General features: G+C 41.9%; 1 protein-coding gene across 1 annotated transcript in view; it reads right to left on the reverse strand.

Moving 5' to 3' along the window:
* LAPTM4B (lysosomal protein transmembrane 4 beta) overlaps positions 1-22,792 on the reverse strand; it is a 60,715-nt gene that overhangs the window by 22,224 nt on the left and 15,699 nt on the right. The window contains exons 2-5 of the mRNA XM_074898666.1: positions 21,851-21,962; positions 14,695-14,768; positions 13,983-14,105; positions 6,361-6,459 (exon numbers count right to left, since the gene is read on the reverse strand). Of these exons, the coding sequence (XP_074754767.1) occupies positions 6,361-6,459; positions 13,983-14,105; positions 14,695-14,768; positions 21,851-21,962 (408 nt within the window). The remainder of the gene's footprint in view (positions 1-6,360; positions 6,460-13,982; positions 14,106-14,694; positions 14,769-21,850; positions 21,963-22,792) is intronic.

The raw sequence follows: 22,792 nt of genomic DNA on the forward strand, positions 1-22,792 counted from the left end.
GACATTAAATCAATGTATTCCATATGACTGGAATGGTGTGGGGTCTTTCTATTCTTGCCTGACTAGAGCAAATTACCAGTGTAAATGTTTTTATTGAAATTTGAAATGATTACTGTTATTACAAATATTTCATTTTTTTCAGTATAAAGCAAAAAGCCTTTTATTGCAGCAGTAATCCTACCACAGGATCATAAACTTAACTGGCTTTGTTCCTGGATCTCACTTTGCTCTGGGTAGGGCTGCTGCCTGGCAAGCAACTAGTTGTCTCCACTTTTTTTTTTTAACTGGTTGGCCAAAGTGCTCACATCCATCATCTCCTTCACTAGCAGGAGAGATTCTAGTCTGGCCAGCAGAGGTGAGCAAAATGACTGGAAGGCAGGCAGGAGGCAGTAACACATGTGGAGGAGCTGGAGTCAGATCCTTAGCATGCTAGGGCCAAGGCTGGTGGGACTAAGCAGTTCCCTCTGGAGCTTTCTGCTTCCCATGTAGTCACACATGACAGTGATGAGGAGAACAATGTGTTTTGATAGTGCCCAACTTATATTTTTACTTAGCAGGTTCTGCATAGCAATTTTTTCATAAACCTAATGCGTGCAAATTAAACTGGTGGTACTGATTGGATTTGCATGTGTGTCTCACTCTGAGTGAGTCATATTTTTGTGACTCACTTGCACTGATGACCTTCCAAAAGCCTCTTATCCATTTGAGCTGCCCTGTGCTTCTTCCCTCTCCAGAGCTGTCACACGAGCTGTGTTTTTCAGGATGCCACATGACTCACTGATGCTGGCAGATCAGGAAGTATTTTTTCCACCAGGGCCAAGCTGGCTGAAATCCGGTAAGTTTGCTTCCTCTTCTTTACAGCAGCTTACCAGACCCTGCATGACTTGGAGATGTTGCAGACAATACTTTTGACCATCAACTGGAGAGAGCAAAAGGCTTCTGGAGTGAGCTGAGTCCCAAGGAAAAGTTAGACTGGCTCTACAGCCCAAGCTGTGGGCTATGCAAACCTGCTCCAGGCTACTGAAACAAGTAAAGGCACATACGTGAAGAACTGTATCTCTTCCAGAATGAAATAAAATGCCATTGATAATTATAAATAGTAGTAAGTAGTTCAGTATCTTTCAATGCTCAGATACAGCGTGCTAAGGCATAAGAGCTAGTAGAGAACAGAGACTGAATACAGTACATTTCTGTGGGACTCAGCCTATCTTTATAAGAAACCCTTTACATTGAGCCTACCTATTTACAAATCAATTTCTATACTCCTTCTGTCAAAATCCAAACTGAGGGAAGCCCTGTTTCAGATAATACAGCCTGGAGATTTATTTTTAGATGCTCCCATTCCATTACATGTGGTGAATAAAATGCATTTAACCCCCAATGAGCACCTACAGCTCTTCCAGCTCTGAGCCCTAGCTCTAATCAGCCCTGCTCCTGCATGCACAGGCTGTTTCTCAGTGGGTGAGGTTCATTCCAGCCCTTGAATTAAAGAGCTCATGAACCAGCACACACCAAGTAATTGGCCCCGAGACACTGACCCACATATGGCTGGGAGTGGCGGCAGCTCAGATCATGTCCTTGTCCAAGTACTTTGGACGTGTGCTGCTGGCCTGCAACTCGTGAGTCATGGAAACTTGTTTTCTTCAACCTGTAACTTCTTCTTTAAACTTGTTCCTAATCATTATTTTCTACTGATGCTGCTGCACTGTAAATGGGATTGCTGATTCGGTTACCTTTTTTTTTTTTTCTGAAAAACTTGGCTGAGGTTTCAAATACTGTTTTAAAATGTGTGGCTGGACGCACAGTATATAAATATATCGATTTTTCTCTCAGGAGACCAATGTTCACATTTGGAATAGGCCCTGAATAAAAGGCATTAAGTCACTTCAGCCTAATCTACCCTTAGTGGTATTCCCACATACCACAGCACAGGCTGCTGACAGACACCTTTTGTTGGGGCAGCCCCAAGTAGCCATCATGTGAAAGGACTGGTGTACAAGAAGGGCTGAGTGTGGAAACAGGCACTGTGCCTACTTCTACCACCTTTCAGTCTTCCCCTGTGAATGGTGAGAAATGTCTTGAGTCCCTAAGGAACTGAAACCCACAGAATATAACGCTGCCTCTCGCCATTGTTATTGCATATGCACTTGTTAAGCAACATAACAACAGTAACATACTGCACGACTTCTGCTCATCAGACACGTGCCCAGCCAGCTGACTGACCAGCATCTTTGTGGAAATTAGAGGTTGCTGTATTTTTCTGTTTCTTTTAACACAGCAAGGAAAAGTCTATGCTGATCTGGGCCACAGAAGCCCTCTGGGCAGCTCCCTCACTGGCAGCAAGTGGAGGGTGAATGCGGCAGACCCAGCAGAGACCCTCAGGTTAGGAGCTGTCTGCACCAAGTCCCATTTTATTCTCCAGCTGCTTCTAATTTTCTATTTACAGATTTGGGCTGGTCTTCAGTAACTGGTGAAAATGAGTTAAAAATCTACACAAACTGAAAATTATATGAAGATTTTGGAAGGCTGCTAATGGCAGACCAGTTGGCCACGTGTATTTCACATGTTGGTGCTGCAGAAGGAGAAACAATAGGTTGCTGTGCTGATGAAATCTACAATTAAATTCATCTTCTCAGCACAGAAGAATATGTCTCCCGTGAGTATAAAAAGGCTGTACAAGAACTGCTCCTTATAACTGCAAAGAAATGCTGTGATTGAAAAGAGTTAATGATGTCAAACCAAACCACTGGCCTGCAACACTTTAAATGGCACCTTATATGGGCCAGGACATCATCTGTTGGTTCCCTGTCACACATGCTGGGGCATGCAATTTAAAGCAAATGACCCCTGCTTTAGAGATGATTCTATAAGTACCCTGCCCCCAGCAAGCCCAGTGCTGGGACCTGTCTCTGGCTCTCATGGAACAGGTTGCAACCTTGTGGCTCTGTGTTGGCCATTCCTGGGAGCAGGGATCAGAGCTTGGCTGCTGGGGCTGTGTTCATGGTCCTGACTGCTGGCCCATCACCCTGCAGGAAGGTAGCAGACACTGGGGCAGTGTGCCAGGTTCCCCCAGCCAGGAGGCATCCCCCTGGGCTGACATGAAATCTGGCAGGGTGAGCAGAAAGCTGCGTTTTACATTGCCCTTTCCCATCTGCTGAGGATATCAGGACATACACTGTGGTCTCATCTTCAGGCTCGACATCTTGTACATGCAGATTATAGGCATGTTATGGAGACTAGGGTTAATATTCAGTTTGCTGAAGATCAGCCTGTCTCACTGAACTGCAATACCTTTCAGCTGCCCCACAGGCAACTACCTCTTCCCACCTCCTTTCCAGAAAAAGAAAGGCCAAAAAGGAAGAGGAGGCCATACGCTGCAACTGCAGAGTGCTCAGGGCAGCCTGGGGGAAAGGTTTTTTCTGGTTGCATTTGCGGTCACCTGAGCCTAGCTCATTTGGGCCTGGGGGGCTTCGCCCATGGTGGGGAGGGGGATGTTGAGGCCTCAACCATTCTGTCTCAGCAGCTGGGGCTGGCCAGAGGAAACCAAGGCCCTGTTCCCTAAACCAGCTGCAGAGGAGAGCGCGATTCAAAAGCCACTGTGTTGGCTCTATGCCATTTGAAGTCTTGTGTACATGTATATAAGTACATTTGTGCTGCTCAATGTCCTTCCTCAGCCACATAGGAATCACCATGTTTCATGGTATGTACCTCTGGTTCAGTCTCTAGACAAACACAGTAAATGGAATAACACATTTTGGTCTACTCTGAAAAAGATTCTGCATGAAACCACCTGAAATATCTATTAGCTGCTTCAGATCCAAGTAAATCCCAAGAACTAAAAAGACAAGTGCTTGTGTGTGGTTAGTTGGCTCACTTTCGTTACTACCCTCTCTTGTCCCCCTTCCCTTTTCACAATCCCATGACTGCAAAGCACAAACCCACCATTTAATACTGCTGTATCTTAATTTCTGCTCAGCAGTGTTTTCCTTTGCATGTAGCTTCACCCAAAATAAAAGCTTTATGATGCCAAATGTGTCTGAAGAATTATGTGATTCTGCTTCATGTTTCCCACCAGCTGAATGCAGCTTTTCCTACTGTAGCTTTTCCTAGGTTACAATGTTTTGGTTTCTCTCCCTATTTGTAGTCAAACTTCAGAGGGAGAGGGAGCTCAGGCATATTTTTATGCGCAGTACCTTTTCAGTTTCAGTATATAAATGTGGTACCATCTGCTAAGTCTATCAGTGATAGAGTGTGATGGATCTGATAAAGTCCAGCTTTCTTTTCATGGAGCAGATTCCATAAATCTGCATAGCAGCTCTTCTGGAAACACAAGAAATTAAAAGGAAAATGCTAACTAGAATTTAGCATGTGTTTATCTGTGAGTCATATTTTTTGTGGCTCATTTGCACAATATGTTGTTAGAATGAACCATATATACTCATGGAAAAAAACATGTGTTAGCCACTTTAAAACAAAATGAGTCTTGCACTGTTTATTTCTTAGGTTTCTTTTTTCTGTAGTAAGTATATTTTTGCCATTCTAATTTTAGTTGCATTTTTTTTATAAGCTTGAGACTTCCTTGCCATATTTAGTCAATGAAATACCAGACCCACCTGGGGTAAAAATAAGCTACTGCTTGCATCTGAGAAATTTAAAGAGCACATCCCTTGTGGCACCTGATCTAAGTATTTGTTACATTCATACATATTTCTTAAGGATGCAAACAAAACCAACTGTATGGCTGTGAACATAAAAAGCCAGCAGGCTAAACTGCATTTCTAAATCACAGAAGAAAAGATAATATCACTTCCACATCACTTTAAAATACTGTGTCTGGTTTTCTTTTCAATTTTGAAGTAGCTTCAATAATCTAATCTACCTCTTTCGTCACAATAACTTTCCCTGATCATGTTGTCAAAGGTATTGTCTGGAAGCAACATCCCTGGTGTCACCATGGCTCTTAGGGACTCCTCTAATCTAATGCATAATTGCTCTGCAGAGAAAGCCAAGAACTATTCTGAAATAAAACCCAACACGAGAAATACAAGAACGGCAGCACTGTACTGTGAGAAACGTGCAGAAGGGTGCAAAAAGAGGGCAAATATATTAGCATACTTTCCAAGAGGGCCAAGGCTCAGGGGACTAACTGAGCCATAGGTGGTTGTTTCTCATACATTGATTTGTCTGATCTTATTCTGAGCTCCTTTTGAACTTCTGCCCCACACAGTGGGTTGGAGCCAATCTCACTGGACCGCGAACCTGGGTGTGGTGGTTTCACATGAGCCCCTTCTGACTGCACTGGGCAATGTTACATCTCCCCTTCATCTGGTATCTGCCACCTTCAGCCCTCTCACCCATGAGGTTTACATATCACTCCCTGTGCCCTTTTGCTACTCCTTTACGTTGTCCCTCCCAGGAGGGATTGTTTGGATATATTTACCTGCTCTACAACATCCTTTTTGAGATAGAGCACCAGAAGTGAATGCATGCTTCCAGAGGTTGTTGGCATCCCAACTGGCAAAGAAATCTTTAGATTGCTGATTTTTCAATTCCTTGCCTAATATTCTTACATTTGATTTACTTGTTTGACCAGAACTGAACTGTAAACTAATATTTTCACAGGTCTATCTATTACAGCTACAAGATCCCCTTTTCAAGTGGTCATGCTTAGTTCAGAGTCCACTGCAGTGTCTGTGAAACAAGACTGTGCTTCCTCTGTGCCCACCATTTAGAATTTATCATCACTGAGTTTCTCTGCCATTTCATTGCTCAGCCACTCAGTGCCATGAGATCCTTCTGCAAAGATTTCTTGGCTGATTGTTTTCCCTATTTTGAATGACATGGCAAAAAATATGTTGTTCATTTCCTTCCCCTTCCCAGATCTTTTATGAATGTACTGAACAGCATGGGTCTCACTGTTGTAAAGACTGATAATTTATCCTTATTCTCTATTTCTTAGCTACAGTCTGTGAGATGATGTTTTCTCTTGTCCCACCCATATCTTAGGGTGTTTTTTTAAGCCTTTGATGAGAGATTCTGCCAAATACCTTTTGAAAAACCAAGAAGTCAGTATGAATAGCTTCTCTCTTTTCCACTGGATGACACACTCCTTCAAAGGATGTATGTGTCATGAGTTCCCCCTACAAGCATTGTGCTTCCCCATTGTGGCCTATATGTTTATGTGTTTGTCTATGAGATTTTCGGCTTTTTTTCCATAACATCTATCACTTTGCCTTGTATAGCTGTCAGGCTGTCTGGTTTGTAGTTCCCTTGATCTCTTCTAAAGCCAGACATTCTTCTAAAGCAAGGGACATTCCACCCATGACCAGAAGTAGACTTTATACACGGTAATGTACTTACCTTAAAAGCCAGAATGATGCTTATGAAAAGGAGGATAATCACAACCAGACATGTAGGGTTCACAGACATAATCTCTTCCTTGTAGGGAAAATTAGTGGGCTGTATAAGCAAACACAAGAAAAACAGTGGAAGTTAATCTTACGAGTCATTTAAGAGCCATTCAGTAAGTTCACTCTATAATTAACAGCTTACAAAACTTTCTGTGATCTACTAAATTGGGAGCTCTCTGCACCAATAACCAGTTTCGGTAAGTCTGGCTGGAACAGGCATTGCAAAGACTCAGCTGGCTGCCAAATGTTCACCAGGGGGTTTAGGGGTTTGCTTTTTGCTTTGTATGTGGTGTGGGCTGTTTTTTCTTCTGTAAACACTGGGTTTGTATCTGACACAAACTAGCAAAGGATATCTGTCTGGGAGCTTTGGAGCAGGAAGCTTGCCATCTTGGGCAACAACAGGCAAGTCCTGTGCTTATTAACTAATCATTATACGGGCACTGGTTGCCAAATACCAGTGGCAGCTCCTAGAAAGTAAAAAGCAGGAAAAGATGGACACCATGATCCTTTCACCTACATATGTGATCAATAGATACTATTCTGCTCCATCTTATTTTGGCTAAATTTGGACTACTTCTCCAGGAGCACTTATTAGTCCTTCTATCTGAGTACATATCCTGTGGGGGCATGGGTTCTACAGGGAAGCAATGTCATGATTTCAACATGAAATGTGCTCCAAGTCCTTCTATTATCTCATACATGAAATGGAGGTGCCCAAATTAATGTTCCTACTTAGCATAGGCTCTAATGATTTACAATTGTGAAACATTTTAGGATCACTGGCTGAAAAACAGTCTCTAAAATTTTACTGTATTTGTTATTGCTTAAAGAAAATACACCATTTAAAATGAGTGTTCCAAATCGCTTTGAAATACTGCAGGGCACAAGTTCCTGTTTCAGTTAGAATAAACCATTGTTCACAGACAGAGCTGTTCTCCACAAAAGATAGCTCTGCTGCAACAGTAGCTTATTATAACTGAATGCATTAGCTCCATCCACACACAACCCCGTTTTCCCTCACAGGTCTAATTACTTAACCAGGCCAGCACTGCATCCTTGTCAGGACAATTAACTAGACCAAGCTATAACTATATTCTTGGCAATGATGGTGTAAATGCAGAATAACCCTTTAATACCCCTTATACCAGCACTTGACCCAGTGCATCAGGAAATTGTCTTTTTTTCTGCACAGCTGCTAGTGAGAATAGCTCTTCATTTAGCACTTCCATGAACTGTTCAGTGGTTAACATTACTAGCAGCTGTAAATGTTTGCAGATAAATGTTACATAACCACATTTTCCACTTCTTGACAGCAATGTTTCTGTTCCTTTACTGAATTTCATGGCAGAAGTTTTTATCTCATTATCTTCTTTGTCAAGGTACCATTTTTGCAGGAATCTAGCTTGCTATAATTCAATAAGTTGCTGCTTTGCATTTTTTTTTTTTTTTTTTTTTCCTTTCCTGCAGGTTATTGCTAAATATAGTGGATGTGGTCACCCAGAGACCAAGAAATCAAGAGTATATGCCAAGAAAAGATGCACTGAAAAATAAACACAAACCTTATATGCAGAAAATTTAAGTATTAATGCCACAGCCTGCCTTCCTGCCTGCAGGAGGGAGGACATTTATGTGGTTAGAAAGTCCAGTCAGTTAAGGACAGTTACAGTATAACTGCCCCCAAACATTTTTTTAGTACTGACCTACCATTAAAAAAACAGTCAAACGAATTTGTAAATGTAATAAAAAACTCCTAATGAGGCTTTGGTCCTCCTACACTCTGGTTTTTGGGAGCCAGTCACCTGTCAAAGACTGGATGACTGCGTGCTGGGCTCGTGGCCATAACCTAACGGCCCATTTCCAGACATCAACTCAAATGGGATTTGCAGAGGGACAAGGTGGGCAGGAAAATGACCGAGAAAGTTCCCACTACCTTGAAGAACAGGAACATCTGCTAGAACCATGAGCCCTGGCCAAGTCTGGGAGCAGCACGTGCTGTGTAGAGGTGGTGCCATCAGGAGGCTCTTGGGATCCTCCCACGGCAGTAGCCAGCCTCAAAAATCTCATTCACTTCCACAGAAAATGGGTACCAACTGTGGTTCAGATGAATTCAAGACCCATTGCCCTCCACTGGCTGCAGCAATAAACTTGAACACTGATGTGGGTGTATGAGGTGGGAAGAGAAATTCTCCTCCTGTTCTGGGGGTTTGCTCTCCTGTGGGGAGACCAATATTTGAAATCCTGCTGCTGGGAAAGCCCTGGGCACTGGTCTATGCTGCAGCTTCTGAGAAAAGCTCAGTGTCAAATGTTGTGCAAGGTTTGTTGAAACTGAGGTTGAAATATGGCTGGGTGGGAAGAATCAAGCCTATCACTGGAAATACAGGAGTGATTTGGCAGCAGGACATGATGAAATTTTCTATACAGACAAGATGTAGTTGTAGTGGTGTGGCATTGACATGCTAAAGTCGTAACTAAAGTGTCACTTATAACCTTGTCATGGACATGGAGAGGGCTGCATGCATAGTAATATACCTCGTAAACTTTCAAATTTTAAAAAATTATTGCTTATACATAACAAAGCTCTATTAGACACTTAAAAACAATCTAAAACTTGCATGGAAAGTATATTTCTACTGCATCAATGTTGTATAAATGCACCACAATAAAAAGTCCAAGGCTGATGCCCTTTCTCATTCCCTCAGCCTGCTTGCACAACCTTTCATGTTTTCCTTTGCCTTGGTGTGGATTCTTATTCCACAGTTAGAGTTCTCCGAGTATCAGAATCTTACAAAATTGAAAGAAAAATGGTAATGTGTCTGTAGAATTGTTAAAGCTCTGTTATGAAGTTAGTAGTACTTCTTTGGAATTATAAAATTGCATTAAAAATTACAGAAATTATATTCCTTTTTAAAGTTTTAGTTTGTAGGAAAAATTTCTTTAGGGTTTCTTTAGGGTTATTCTCTTTTATGTAGGGTTAATCTCTTTTATGTTCTCTAGATGATTCCCCTAGGATTTAAAAGCATGACTGATACCACCTGAGTTGTTAGACAACAGCATTGCAGGTAGTCCTATAGTAAGGCTATTTAATATACTTTGAAATTTTCTTTAAATGAACTGTAATAGTCCTGTACTTTAATAAAAAACAAGTTTGCATAACTTAGTTGCAGACCAATCTGTTCCCCACCTCCACTTCATTTCATATACTGTTACCAGATGACAGAAGATGAATTGTTTAATTTGAAGGCTTTATAAAGCCCATATATGTCAAAGACTTAGTGGGGCTAAAGAAACTTTAGGTCAATCTGCTTTAGTGCACTACTGCTCCAATAACCAAAATGGTTTTTATTTTACACATGCTGGATCTACTGTATGTGAAACTTTTGTTTTGTTTTTCTAGTGACAGTGATAACGACCAAGATGTCCAACATAACCCTTAGAAAGTTTTATCACGTGCAATTCCCATGCAACATTTCAAATGCTAAATTTGCAACATCTACTTATTTTACATGACCCTTCATGCTGAGATGCTCTTGCAATTTATGGGAATTCAGGGACACACCTGTATACAACTGGGTATTAAAGAGTAACAAAAAGTTTCCAAAGACACTTGTGCCCCTGAAAGAAGAAGACAGCATAGGCTGACATTACCAAATACCCTGTGAACACAATGTTCTGTGTTTTACAATTGCAACATTTTCAGCTAGGGCTCTGCCTAGCCTATTGATAGGTACTCATTTATCATCTTGCCAAAAGCACGTGGAGGGTTTCACGGTAGCTTGCAACTTATCACTGATAGACTGAAATCTATTCCAGATACTAGTGTAGGGAAGTAGAAATGGTTAAAAAATGGGATTTTCACCTTAGAGCAAGAAAAAAAATGTTCTGAGACTTCCAAATATATTCTATTACCTAATGCATACCTTCTTCCAGATATTCAATAATGGATTTGAAGAACAATTGGGATTTTTCATTTCCCTTATGGAGCTATGCTCCCTAAAATACCATTCCGCAAATTCAAAGCAGTTTTGGAGGAAGAAAAACTGTACGAATGCCAGGAAGAAAAACAGCCCTTGATTTCTGCCTACCTTGGCAGACCTCTGCAATGGGGGTGATGGCAAGATGACTCTAGGGCTTATTTATAAATCATCAGCAGGGATCCCACCCAACTGGTGTGACTCAGGTCTCACCTACGAGGACAAGGGTATTAACCACAGTCTTGTTCTAAATGCAGTGTCTGAGATGACAAATCTCCCTACCATGAGTAATATTAAAAGGAAGGGAAACAAGTCCATGGGTAAAAGTCTGTTTAACAACATTTGAACACTAGCACTGCATTGATGGCATTATTGCCAAAAATTTGAAAAGCTTGGTTTTAGTTTCATCTCATTGTGTCTGAGTATCTGATACCAGTGGATGTGATCTTCACCTCTCCCTTTCACTTTTTCCCCCTCAGAGCGAGCCTGTTTGCTTTGAGGCAAATGCAACAACCTTTTGCCAACTGATGTGGCCCTTCCAGGTAAGGGTACAAGGAGTTCCTGCTGAGCCACTTGTGCTTGGGACCACAGCTAAGACACAGGAAGCCTGAACAGCTTCAAAGCAGATGCAGAACAGCTTCAAAACAACTTCAAATTTTTGTTGAACAGGTGATATTAACTGTACAAAATTCATCACAGCTCTTGGTAGTTTTTGCCAATCACTAATCTCCACTGTGAATGATAAACCAGAAATGACTCCTTGTTTCTAAATCAATTTAACTTGGAATAGCTTTTAGCTACTCATTATCATTATGCTTCACATCTAATTTAAACAGCCTTTTAATACCTCATTATTCTGCATATGAAAACTCAACAACATCACCTCTTGGTCGTCTTTCTCAGTAAATGAGGCAGGAAAAGCTGATTGTCTCTCATCATACTACAATGTATCCAGCTTTTATATAGTTTTTTGAGGAACTTTTCTGCATGTTCTCTGACTTCTAAACATTGTTCTTTACAGCCAGACACCATCAATAGACAGGTGAAACCTGCATCACCAACTGAGAAGGGAAATCTTCTCTCCACTACTATTCATTGCTGGATTTTTCTGTCCACAAATCTCATGAGCAGTTTTTGCAAGCAGCAAAAAAACCTGGGGACTCTTGTTTTGGTAGACTGCTTACAGGATCACTGCATCCCAGGTACAGTTGCCATACTGTACACTCAATGTATTCCTTCACGTTTTTACGTATCTTTGCATTTAGCAATGTAACACACATTAACGACTGAACTTAGATTCTCAGTCAGTCTAACTCACTCTGGTTAATGGCTCCATCCTTAGTGTTATTTACTTCATTAATCTGTGTCAGCCATGAGTTTTATTAGAAGTGATTTTGCTGGGAAAAGTCACAAGTACTGCCTCCAGGAAATGCAGAGATGTGCTCGCTTTGGGCAATGCAGGGATAGGGTCTTTCAGAGGATGACACAGAACAGCTAGATTAGGCTCCTACTTGCAACTGCCCACTAGATCTCTCTAGACAGTGAGCCTGGGGAAGCTCTCCCAAGGTTGATGTTAGCCTTTCTGAATGGCCTCTTGGGTACCAAGGTTATTAATGGAAGTCAGGAAGAGAGCAAATCTATTGCCAATTCCTGGATGCTTTCCTCTACCCAAAATAGAAACTCACTGGCAGATGGTCAGCTTGACCATGACCCTTTGCAGTCTGCCAGCTAACTTCTCCTAATCCATTTGATACATCCTTTATTGATTTAGTGTTTTATTGTTGCTCTGAGCATCATGCTGCGAAGTCAAACATCTCATGAAAGTCTATTATGCCTCTGCCCATCTTTATTGATGAAGCCAGTAATCTTGTCAGTGAAAGAAAATGAGTTTGCCTGCAGGACTGATTTTCCATGAAACAATGCTGGCAGTCATTAATCATATTCCCCTGGTCTAATCCTTTATCAATTGACTCTTCTCTCAGCCCTTCTGTTATTATTCCACTTGGTAGCAATGTCAGGCTAATCAGCCTATAATTATCTTGGAAATCCCCCTTGCCCTTTTGAGCACTGACAGTTTAGCACTCCTGAAGTCTTGTAGCATTTCATTACCAGTCCAGAAAATGATTTACAACAGCAAGACAAAGATATGTGCAACCAGAGATTTTAACACTCTAGAGCAGCAACACAGCTCACAATCTCTGCAGCACCATTCCAATACCTCCCAAGGCCAGCTCCTTGCAACTCTGCTACAGAAGGGCCTACTATTTTTTGTATCTGCAGGAATGACAGCAATGTTATAGCAGACATTTTGAGAGAATCAGCTGCTCTTTGTCCTTCTAGTGAGACAGCTTCTGATGTGGCACCATATTTTCAGCAGAAAAGCAAGGGGCTTCTTGGTGCACAGCTCCCAGCCTGCTCCTGTCCCCCTCATGTTCTCACGCAGTGACCAAGACAGTAAAACCTGGTTACTACTCATGCTCTGGGAAGTTTGGGTGGTTCCTGCAGCCACACAGATGCTTGTGCTGCTACAAGAACAGAGATGGAACCAATGCAGAAGCAAGGGACTGCAGGCGAAGGATGGGCAGGAGGGATCCAGCCAGTGGCACTGCCAGCTTCAAGCACTTCCTAAGCTATGGCTCTAATTTGCTCTTTTCCACTTGTATCTCTGAGAAACTTTTGAATTATTCCCTGCTTCTCTTCCAGTGTACTATCATTCTTAAATGCAGGCGGGTGTTAAATAAGGCAAAGGATAACTGGCCCCTTATGCATCCCAGCTCCTGCTGGCTTGACACATTGCCTCTTTCCACAGATTTGTGGCTACTTATCTGCCTGCTGCTTCTCATTACTTGTTATTTATACTGCCCTAGCTAGTTTTCCATCCACATAACAAAGTTCAGAGCCAAGCTAATCTGTATTCAGGTTCTCAAGGCAGATTTTCAGAGACAGCTGCGGTGTTGGCTTCTCCAGAGTTCTGCAACTCCACCTGAACCCTGCCAGACATGGCACGTGGTCCTGTGATGAGACAGAGGCTGGTGGGCCTTTAATCTTTACTTCAGGTAGTTGCAATCATATCCTGTAAGCTTATGCAATACTGGCTATGGATGTTTCGCCAAAGTAGACCATAGCAAGAAGGGAGCCTCTAATCATTCCTAAGAGAATCCAAAAAATATTTTCTAGCAAAAACAAACCTACATTGAATCAAACTCCTGTCTAATGAAATCTGTGTTGAAGCCACCATATAAATTAAAAGGAGCAACAAAACATCCTTGAAATAGCACCAAAAATAAGGCACTGGATATGAACACAGTAAATCTGAATCCAAAAGCAATTACTTATTATATGTGTCTTGCAATATGTGTCTTCTTCTAAACGAAATGGTGCTGAGAGCTTCCATGACATTGCAAAACTCTGGAGCTCTACACAAATACTGTAGTAAGTTAGTAATGTAACCTTGCAAGGATGTTGAATACAGACTAGCAAGAACCAAGAGGACTTTTCAAGGACTTCATAGGAAGTCAACAGGCAACTAGAAATACAGAAAAAACAGTGCACCTTGCAGAATTTTTTGCCCCCAAAGGCTTGTGAACATCAAGTTATTTACCAACTGATGGAGGTAGTCCTGAATTGTGCTGGGGTAGACAAGTACACTGATGGCAACCAAGGTGTTGAGAGCAAAGTCAAAGATCTGGTAACAGAAGAAAGGGATGATCCAAGCTGCATGTTGCTAAAAAGGAAATAAAATTAAAACTCATCAGTCACAAGTTAAAAAAGAAGGACACGTGTTTCTGCACTAAAATCTAAGGAATATTTGACAATAACAATGCAGTGTTAAATCAGCTAAAATAAATATGACATTGGCTAAGCCAGTTTGACTGCTGAACTGCAGTACTATGTGTGGTGTAATTCCCACAATTCATTACACTAGGACATTTAGAAACCACATAATACCTCTTCCCCTTAATTAATAGGATTAATATTAGGACAAACCAAAGGCTTGGAAGGTGAATGGGAAAAACTTCCCTTAACTTTGGTAGGTACAAGATTCAGTTTTCTGAATCCACAGTTTGCCCGGTGTTTACTCGTATTTGAAACTGCAGACAGTCAACACATCTGGGCAGTCGTCCCGCCTGCAGCATGAGACCCTGGGGTACCACTGACCTAAGCAATCAGTTCTGCTGCCTCTCTGACTTCCCCCCCACCCCCGCTCAGTTTTCAACCAAAGAAGAAATTTTAGAAAGTAATTTTCTTAATTTTGTTTTTACAGACTTGTATAGTTCACTTGATTCATGTCTTCACTGAATAGAATCAATTACCTTATATGCGCCATATGTAGCCATTGCACAGATCAGAATCATAAGAAGAGAAATTGCTGTGGCAATGCACATATCTGGAAGAGAAACACATCAAAATATTTGCACATAAATTCAGAGGTTCAGTTATTTTGCTGTCTCCAAGGGCAGGGTGGGAAGTGGGTGGAGATGGGGTCAGATGTATCAATCAGCCATTGCTGAAGGAAATCTGGCTCTTGCAGGAAACTTCCTAAATATGAGAAGCACAGACAGTGATGACACTGTGCAAGCCTCTGCAGCCTCTATGAGGCTGTGGAGATGCAATGAATGGTTTAATTTTTCTGAGGATTTTCAAAAATCACAAGCAGTCTTCACAAGAAGACTATTTTGCCAGTGATGATGACATCTGTAGTCAGAAAGTGTCTGCTTTCCTGCACTACAGATTGGTTGTTCACTAGTAGCTACTGCATACCATTGCTCACTTATCTCTAAAAAATCTGAAAAAAGAGAAACGAATTTTTAAAAGCAAAACTGGCAGGTACAGGCATTTTAGAGCAGAAATAACATGGAAATTTTTGGTTTTAACCAACAATACTACAGAGATATACAGTTCATTAATGAAGACATATAACTCTCAGGAAAGGTGAAGTAGCAAAGGAAGGAAAATATTCTTTAAGGTTTTGATTGAATTAATTACAGGACTCCTATCTTTTTCTTCTATTGACACTCAGCTTTCAATTAACTTTTCATTAGATTTACAAAGTTCCTAAGCCATGAACAGGTGGTAGTTGCTCCTGGGGGAAAAAATTACATATGTTTAGTCTTTTTATATACACCTCCCTTTATATCATTGCAGGCCATAGTCAGGATACCAGAAGTGTATTTCTGAACCCAACCTTATAGTGAGTTTGGGAACACAACTGAACATTGCAACTACTTTTCCAAGGCTAAGCTAGTGCACAGGAGAGAGAGGACATGAGGTAGAAAGGACATGACTTAGAGATCCGACCTCTGTCAGTATCTGTGAGGTATTTGCTGTTTGCTGATTTAGCACTTAAGGACATGGTGTAGTTGGGAACTGTCACTGTTAGGTTAACGGTTGGACTAGATGATCTTCAAGGTCCTTTCCAACCTAGTTGATTCTGTGATTCTGTGTTCCCATTGCTGTTACCAGGCGCATTTAAACTATGCATCTTGATGAGATATTTGGTGGACTTGAGACACACAAATACGTGATGGTGTTCAGGCTGTTCCCTACCCACCACTGCTTGACTTTGGAGACATTCAAGATACCTCCATTTGATCACAGGGCTGCCACAACATCTAACTCCAGCACATGATGAGGAGCATCCCATCCACTTCTCTGGCTGCAACAAAATGAAGTTCTCAGTAGGTGCCCCGGAGCCTACATCAGAGTGCCTGAAAGGTCCTGAACTGGTGGCTGTGAACAGGTTGCACCTACAACCACCAGGCAGCAGGTCACAGCTGAAAAGGAAGGACAGACACTAAGTCTTGTCTGTCATTTTTTCCAGCCTACCATATGATCATCCATGTAAAAGACAAAGGACTGGGTCCTTGATCCTCCTCTGTCTGAAGGAACATGAACTTTGGAGTAGTGCAGAGCTCCTGCTGGCAATAATCCAGATTTCTGCTGGCCTTTGATGCAGAGAAGAACTTGAGACTTCTGAAGCTGGTGGGAAAATGAGCAAGAGGAAACTGTTGCTGGCTTTTGAGGGCATCTCCAGAGTGCGCTTATGTACATTGGGATAAATGTTCCTTGGATACCGTGCCTACCAAAGTCAGAATTAAGGATTTAGGAACCCAGGTCTCCCATTTTCCAGGACACTGCCTGTGTTGTGGGTTTCAGGACTCTTTCTCTCTCTCTCTTGCCTCCAGAATTTGTCCTTGTGATTGCATAGGGCCTCAAATGCAACAGAAGAAGCCCTATAGCAGGCTCATTCCTAATCTAATGTATGGGGCCCCTTTCCTGGACATGTGGAGGAGCACATTTAAACCACTGTAGTCTGATGAGGGCCTGGAGTCCAGATGCCCTTCCAGTGAAAAACTTGAATTTTTAACTTATTGTTATAATAAGAAGGACTCACCCAGGAGAGGCACCAACACTCAGCGCTGAGGTTAGCTGCACCCCTGTGCTCACTGCTTCCTACCTGGTGGCTTTATGCAGCTCAGCTTGTGGGTGCTTGGAAATGCCATCAGGAGGCAGCTGGGCTCCCTGCTCATAATTCAAGAGGGATGACTTCTCAGTGCATTTGCTCTTCAGGGGCACCTCCTCTTCTTTGATTAGGTAGAGAATCCAGACATCCAGCACAGGCTGCATTGCCACGATCAGTCTCCAGCTTTTTAGGAGCTGTAAGGTTGTGCTGTGCCTGTTAGAAGTGATCTGGATTCTGCCCTCAAGAGGAAGAATCACCCACAAAAACACCCTGTACTAATAAAAGGTACGGAAGCCTCTTCAGACACTCTTAACTGTGTGGTCATTTGCTCTCGCTGTCCACATACACCCTGTGAAGTCAAAATGATTTTGAATAGACCAAATAAAATGGAGGTAATGAAAGAAAAGGAGAGGAGTGGGAATGGCTGCATGTAGCCACTAACCTCAATTGAAACATCTTGTAAAAGAGGCTTTTGGATCAATATTTTTATTTTAATCATCAGTTTGAAGGCACTGTACATTTATTCTGTCTGTTCTTAATCCCAGTCACCTACTCACTGTATCCAAGGGGAAGCTGCTGTCATTGTCATTTGCAGCAGATGCAGCAGTCACAGGCCTCAATTTGCTTATGACCGCAGCAGTACTGGTTTGGAGCCAGAGCTTAGCAAACTGCAATAAACTTGACATTGAAGTTCTGGTCTGAAACACTTGTGCTCTCCATCTCCCATATCTCTCTAGTGGTGCTCCACCGTGCCAAGTCCTAGTTGGCTCAAGCTGGTTCTTTCTCATTTAAGGCTTCATTGGGTTTTTTGAGCTGTGTCGGCTTCAATTAATTAGGATGAAACTAGATATGTAGCACATTAAATGAGAAGCTAAAAAGGGTGTGTGAATTTTTTTTCCAGCCATGCTGTACTTTCTGTGGCATTCATGGCTAGAAGGGCTGTACTTGGACCACTGCAGTGGTTTTACTGACTATTGTCCTAGACAGATTTTTGTTTTCTGCTTGGCTTTGAAGAAACCAGCTCAGTTTTTTGCTCTTATACCTTGCAGTGAGATCCTACCTTCCTGACACATTGTGGAGAAGATGCTGCCGGGGCTGGGCACATCTCCTGCCATGAGGTGCTTATGTGCATGGCAAGCTCTGCAGCTGGAGCTGCCTCAAACCCATCTTACAAGCATTTCCTCACTTTCCCCTCTCCTCTTGCAGAGGAGGCTGGTGGCACGTGATGTGGGGACAGGGAAGAGCAGCCAGCAAGGCCAGTCCCTGAGACAGGACCTGTGTGGAGTGATGGAGACCTCAAATTCTCCAGCTCATCACCTGCCCCAGGCCTAGAGTTAATCACTGGCTCAGAGCTCTGACAGCAGGGGCCAGAAAGCTGCTGATCAGCAGCCTGCAATCCTCAGGCAGTTTTGCCCACCCTCCTAGCCTCATTTATCCATCAGCCTGGCCTCCTTACTGCCAGCTAAGGATTACTGCCTCGCTCTCTCCTCCAAGCTGCTTGTATAAGCTTGGTGCTGCTGCTGACAGTCACTGTGCAGCCTCCTAGGTCGCAACACATGTGGCAGTGGCTTTTTCTCTCCACCAAAGACAGAAGGCCAATAAGAAGAAAAGAGTTTTCTGCACCTTTGAGCCCATCTTATTTACTCTAGAGGATAAGGATCGAGAGGAAGATGCAGCCCTGAACATGCTACGCTGGGGCAAGGATCTAGTTTCTTCCTCCCTCCCTGTGATATGGGGTTCATGCTACATGGATTGGGGCAGAAAGGGTACTTACTCTCGCACTCCTATTTACCCCCCAACAGAAATCCAAGCCTGCTGTCTGTAGGTTTCTTTATTAATTATTTTCTATTTGAATTAACCTCTTTAAGCCCTGCATGCCTGTCATGAGACCATCATGTTATCCTGCCCTACCCAGAGACCACTTGCCTGCTGATCCCAATGTAGGGACACAGACAGATTTTGGCCTGAGCTGCTGACATCAGTGTCAAACTTCCCCTCAGTTTCTATAGGGCACACATAGGATTTCAGTCCTTGTTGTCATAAGGGTTATGAAGTATGACACACATCTGTGACACTGTGAAGGCAGTAAATAAAACCGAGCAACACTCACTGCTTGTTTGGGCTGTTAACATGTCAGAATCACGGTCTGTGTATCTGGAGAAAGTGAGCAGGAGGCTCAGGTGAAACCCTCTGGGAGGCCAAAATGATTTACAGGGCTTTTCCATCTCCTGCCCAGAGATTATTAGTCTTTTAATAGCAGCAGTGTTACACTGGGCAGCTCACACATTTCTAATTTTCCCTAGTCCAGCTTCTAGTTCATAAACTCCCTCAGGTCCTAAGGAAATAATAAAAAGAAAGATGAGACTAAATGGCTTAGCTGAATATCCAGCACAGGAGGAAGCCCAGAGTTTTCCCCGGCTCCCAGATGTACTTCTCGGAGAGCCAGCCAAACCACACACACTGGTGTCTTCCAGTACCTCCATGGGCTGCATGGCAAGTCTTGGCAGACTTCCTCCCCCCCCCATGTTTCTTTTTCTAGAATAGAAGGGAAAAGCTATAACCTACAGCTTTTTCTAAGTGCTCAGGGAAATCCTTTATCTGCTTAATCAAAAAGGAATTTTGGAGCCTCTGGTAACACCCTGGGAACCATGCTAAATCCTGAAATTAAGGCTGAGCAGCCATCCACAGAACTGATGCTGCACTGGCATTTTCGAGCAATTTGCACCAGACTGGCTCTGGCTCTGCATGTGACAGGAATTTCTCCCACTTCTGGAAAATTGAAAATTCTCCATAAACCAGGCCTGAGCACAGCCAGAAATAAATAGGAATGCAAATATTGGGGAAATCCTGGTTTCTTGGAAGTCAAGGGAAAATGTCATTAACTTCAGGTTAGACATAATTCCACTACTGTGACTCAGCTGAAAAGTTTATATCCTGCTCATATTTTCATCTCTTTTATGAAGGAGCCTATCTGAGGAGGGAGGGAAAGGAAATGACAGTTTTACATGCAAACTTCATGTCTGCATTTTTTTTAATTTGCTATTGATAGGAACATCAAAAGTAGTAATGAGAATAACAGTACTAATATTTCTATCGTTATTATTTGTCAATACAAGTACATATAGATAACAACTTTGGGACCTTCATTAACATAAAAATTGATGTCTCTTCCTCTATTTCATACACAAGGTTTCATATCAAAGAATTTCAGCACATGCAGCTAACCTGGGAAACATTTCTTCAAAAAAGACAAAAGTAGGACAAGAGACGAGCATGTGGAAGTTTGTCTGATGATTTATGTCATAAGAAAACATTTTTTCAGATTTGAACAAATATAGTCATATTTAAAGAAAAAAAAAAATCTCCTAACAGCTATTTCCAGTAACTATAAAAGCCAGTAGTTTAATTCAGCTGCCTTTACTCAGTAAGGCATTAAACTGGAGGGAGGCAAAGAATAAAAGGAGACATTAATTCAAATGTTCATTTGTAATTTAACTGCCTGTGAAATGTTCCCTTTACTGAATGGAAATGAGGTTGCTTGGCCCACAAGCCATCCTTTTACAGTCTTGCAGGGTTCACTTCAGAAGCCCTAATAAAACAATATAGAAAATACAATTTTCAAGTGTAGATGGAAATCCCCAATGTACTTGATCTGGCAGCTATTGTATTACAAAACAGAATTACTATTTTAAAGCCTTGGGCACTGGCAGGCCTGTGATGTAGGCTATATAAAACCACACTGACAGACAGTCATTACCAAGGTTAATCTCTGAGAATTAGGACAAGGCAGTCAGTTTTAATATGTCAGAATCAGCTAGGAGCCCATCTGTATCTACTATGGTCCTTACTTACTTGTTAAATCCAGTTATATAAAAAGATTTTAAGTTGAAAGTTGTAGGTAGTTTTTCAATGAAGACACAATAAAGTAGCAATTGCCCCTTATTATTAATTAAATGTAGGCCCTCAAGGCATATCTGCACTAAAGACCTTGTGGAAATAAGCATCCTTTAACTGATACCCAGCAGTTTTGACACATCATGGGTGTAATTATGGGGATATTCCTTTTCCTCCTGATATTTTTATTGGCTTCAGTGGGAATGAGGAAATGACTTAGAGCCTTTTGCTGTGGATGGGTGTGATTCCCAGCAGCAAGACATCAGTGTAACTAGCAGGAGACCTTGTTTCAGATTACAGTGAGATACGTTGAATGTAACAATCTTGTGCCAGAAATGATAATAAACAAGACATTTTTGTCAAAATCACACTGAGGGAAAACTTTTCTAGATACAAATTAAATGGTTAAAGCAAATCAACAAACCCAACACCACCAAAGAATTTGAAACAGTCACGGAAGAAAGAAACATTTGCGAAGGACAGGAGGTTTTTGCAGGAGACAAATGGCCTGGCTCACCCTTCCCTGAAACTGTATTGAAGATTTTCTATGATGCCCTGTGGTGAGAAAAGGAAGCAGCCCTGTGTTATTGCTAATATGCATATGATTATACAGTTAATATTTATACTTGCATCTATTACAACAGGTTTGTGCAAATCATGTCATGTGCACATTGGGGGGTGTGTAAATATGTACAACATGAATGAACTCATTCAGCCAGTTACATGAACAGCTGTATGGACTCTTATGCATATGCAGGCACTACAGGACAGAGTGACGGCAGGTGCAGAGACTCTGTCTCGCTGTGTCTTGCAAAATGCCCCTCAGGCTTTCAGCATAATGCTCAGGGATAACATCTCCATGTCAAGGGTTGGCTCGGCACCCCTGTCAAGCCAGGACACAGAAGAGCAGATGGATTACTAATTGGTGGGAGATAAGGTTACTACTAGGTAACCAGTTTGAACTGTGCCATGAATATACCTTTCACAATAAAAATGCATCTGTAAGATACCAAGGTGAAGCAATAATTAAAGGACAGTAATTATTAAAATGATACGACAGTTACACAAATGCTGAAGCAATGAGTGTTAGTATTTAGGCAGTTTGTACTTACTGGCATCATCCATAAATTCAAATTCACCTCCTAATTCAGCACTGGTTAGGTGGTACTGGTCAGGATCAGTCAGGGCGCTCAGCAGAATCAGCAATACCACTGAATTGATAATCTACAGAGAAGAAAAGGGTCAGGCTGTGAAAGTAATCCATAAAAAACCTCTGGGCAGCATATACCCACCCCAGTCCATACCAACTATAGCAGATGCTGTTTTCCAACTGTACAACTGTAGTATTTAACTAACACTGCAATATCTGGGTTTGTGTAAACAGGACCTAACTCTTCCCCAGGTGGCAGCAGGAAAATGAAACAAAACCTGGATCATCCCTTTTTGTTCTGACTCTCTCCCACACCATCAGAGAAGTTACCACTGCTCTTTCAGATTATAAAACATGTTAGCACATCCACTTCAGTTTGTTCTGTTGAAAAAATATCAATTAAAAACAATAATTTTGAGATGATTACAAACGAGTGCTGTAGTCAAGGATTATTAGCATGGCAGATCTGTAATTGGAGACAGGCCATGTTGAATTGTTAGATGATCAAAGAGCTGATTTGCTGGAAGAGGCTGAATTTTAAGAGGCCATGAGTGATGAGGTAATTCACACAAGCTGCTAAATAGGAGGCCTTGGGGGGACAGGATTAGGTGGCAGTGTGAGCCCAATGTCTGATGCACATGTTCCTGTGTCATATGGCACAGATATCCACATACACTGATGCCTTGGCTATGAAATGCAATAAGTGAATTAAATGCAAGAATATAGTATCAAGTGATTCAGTAGAAGCACATTGTGAAGTATCAGATCTGAGAGGAATGAAGAGGTAGCCAAGAGCTTTATTTTAAAAGTAATCTGAACAAAATGCTAATATCACTTTGAAGTGAAGAGGGCTAATTGCAGAAAGGAAGATTGCTTAGCATGAAATAATGCAACTAGGAAGATA

This window comes from Athene noctua, chromosome 2 (genome assembly GCF_965140245.1).
Source record: "Athene noctua chromosome 2, bAthNoc1.hap1.1, whole genome shotgun sequence".
In the NCBI taxonomy this organism is placed as follows: domain Eukaryota; kingdom Metazoa; phylum Chordata; class Aves; order Strigiformes; family Strigidae; genus Athene; species Athene noctua.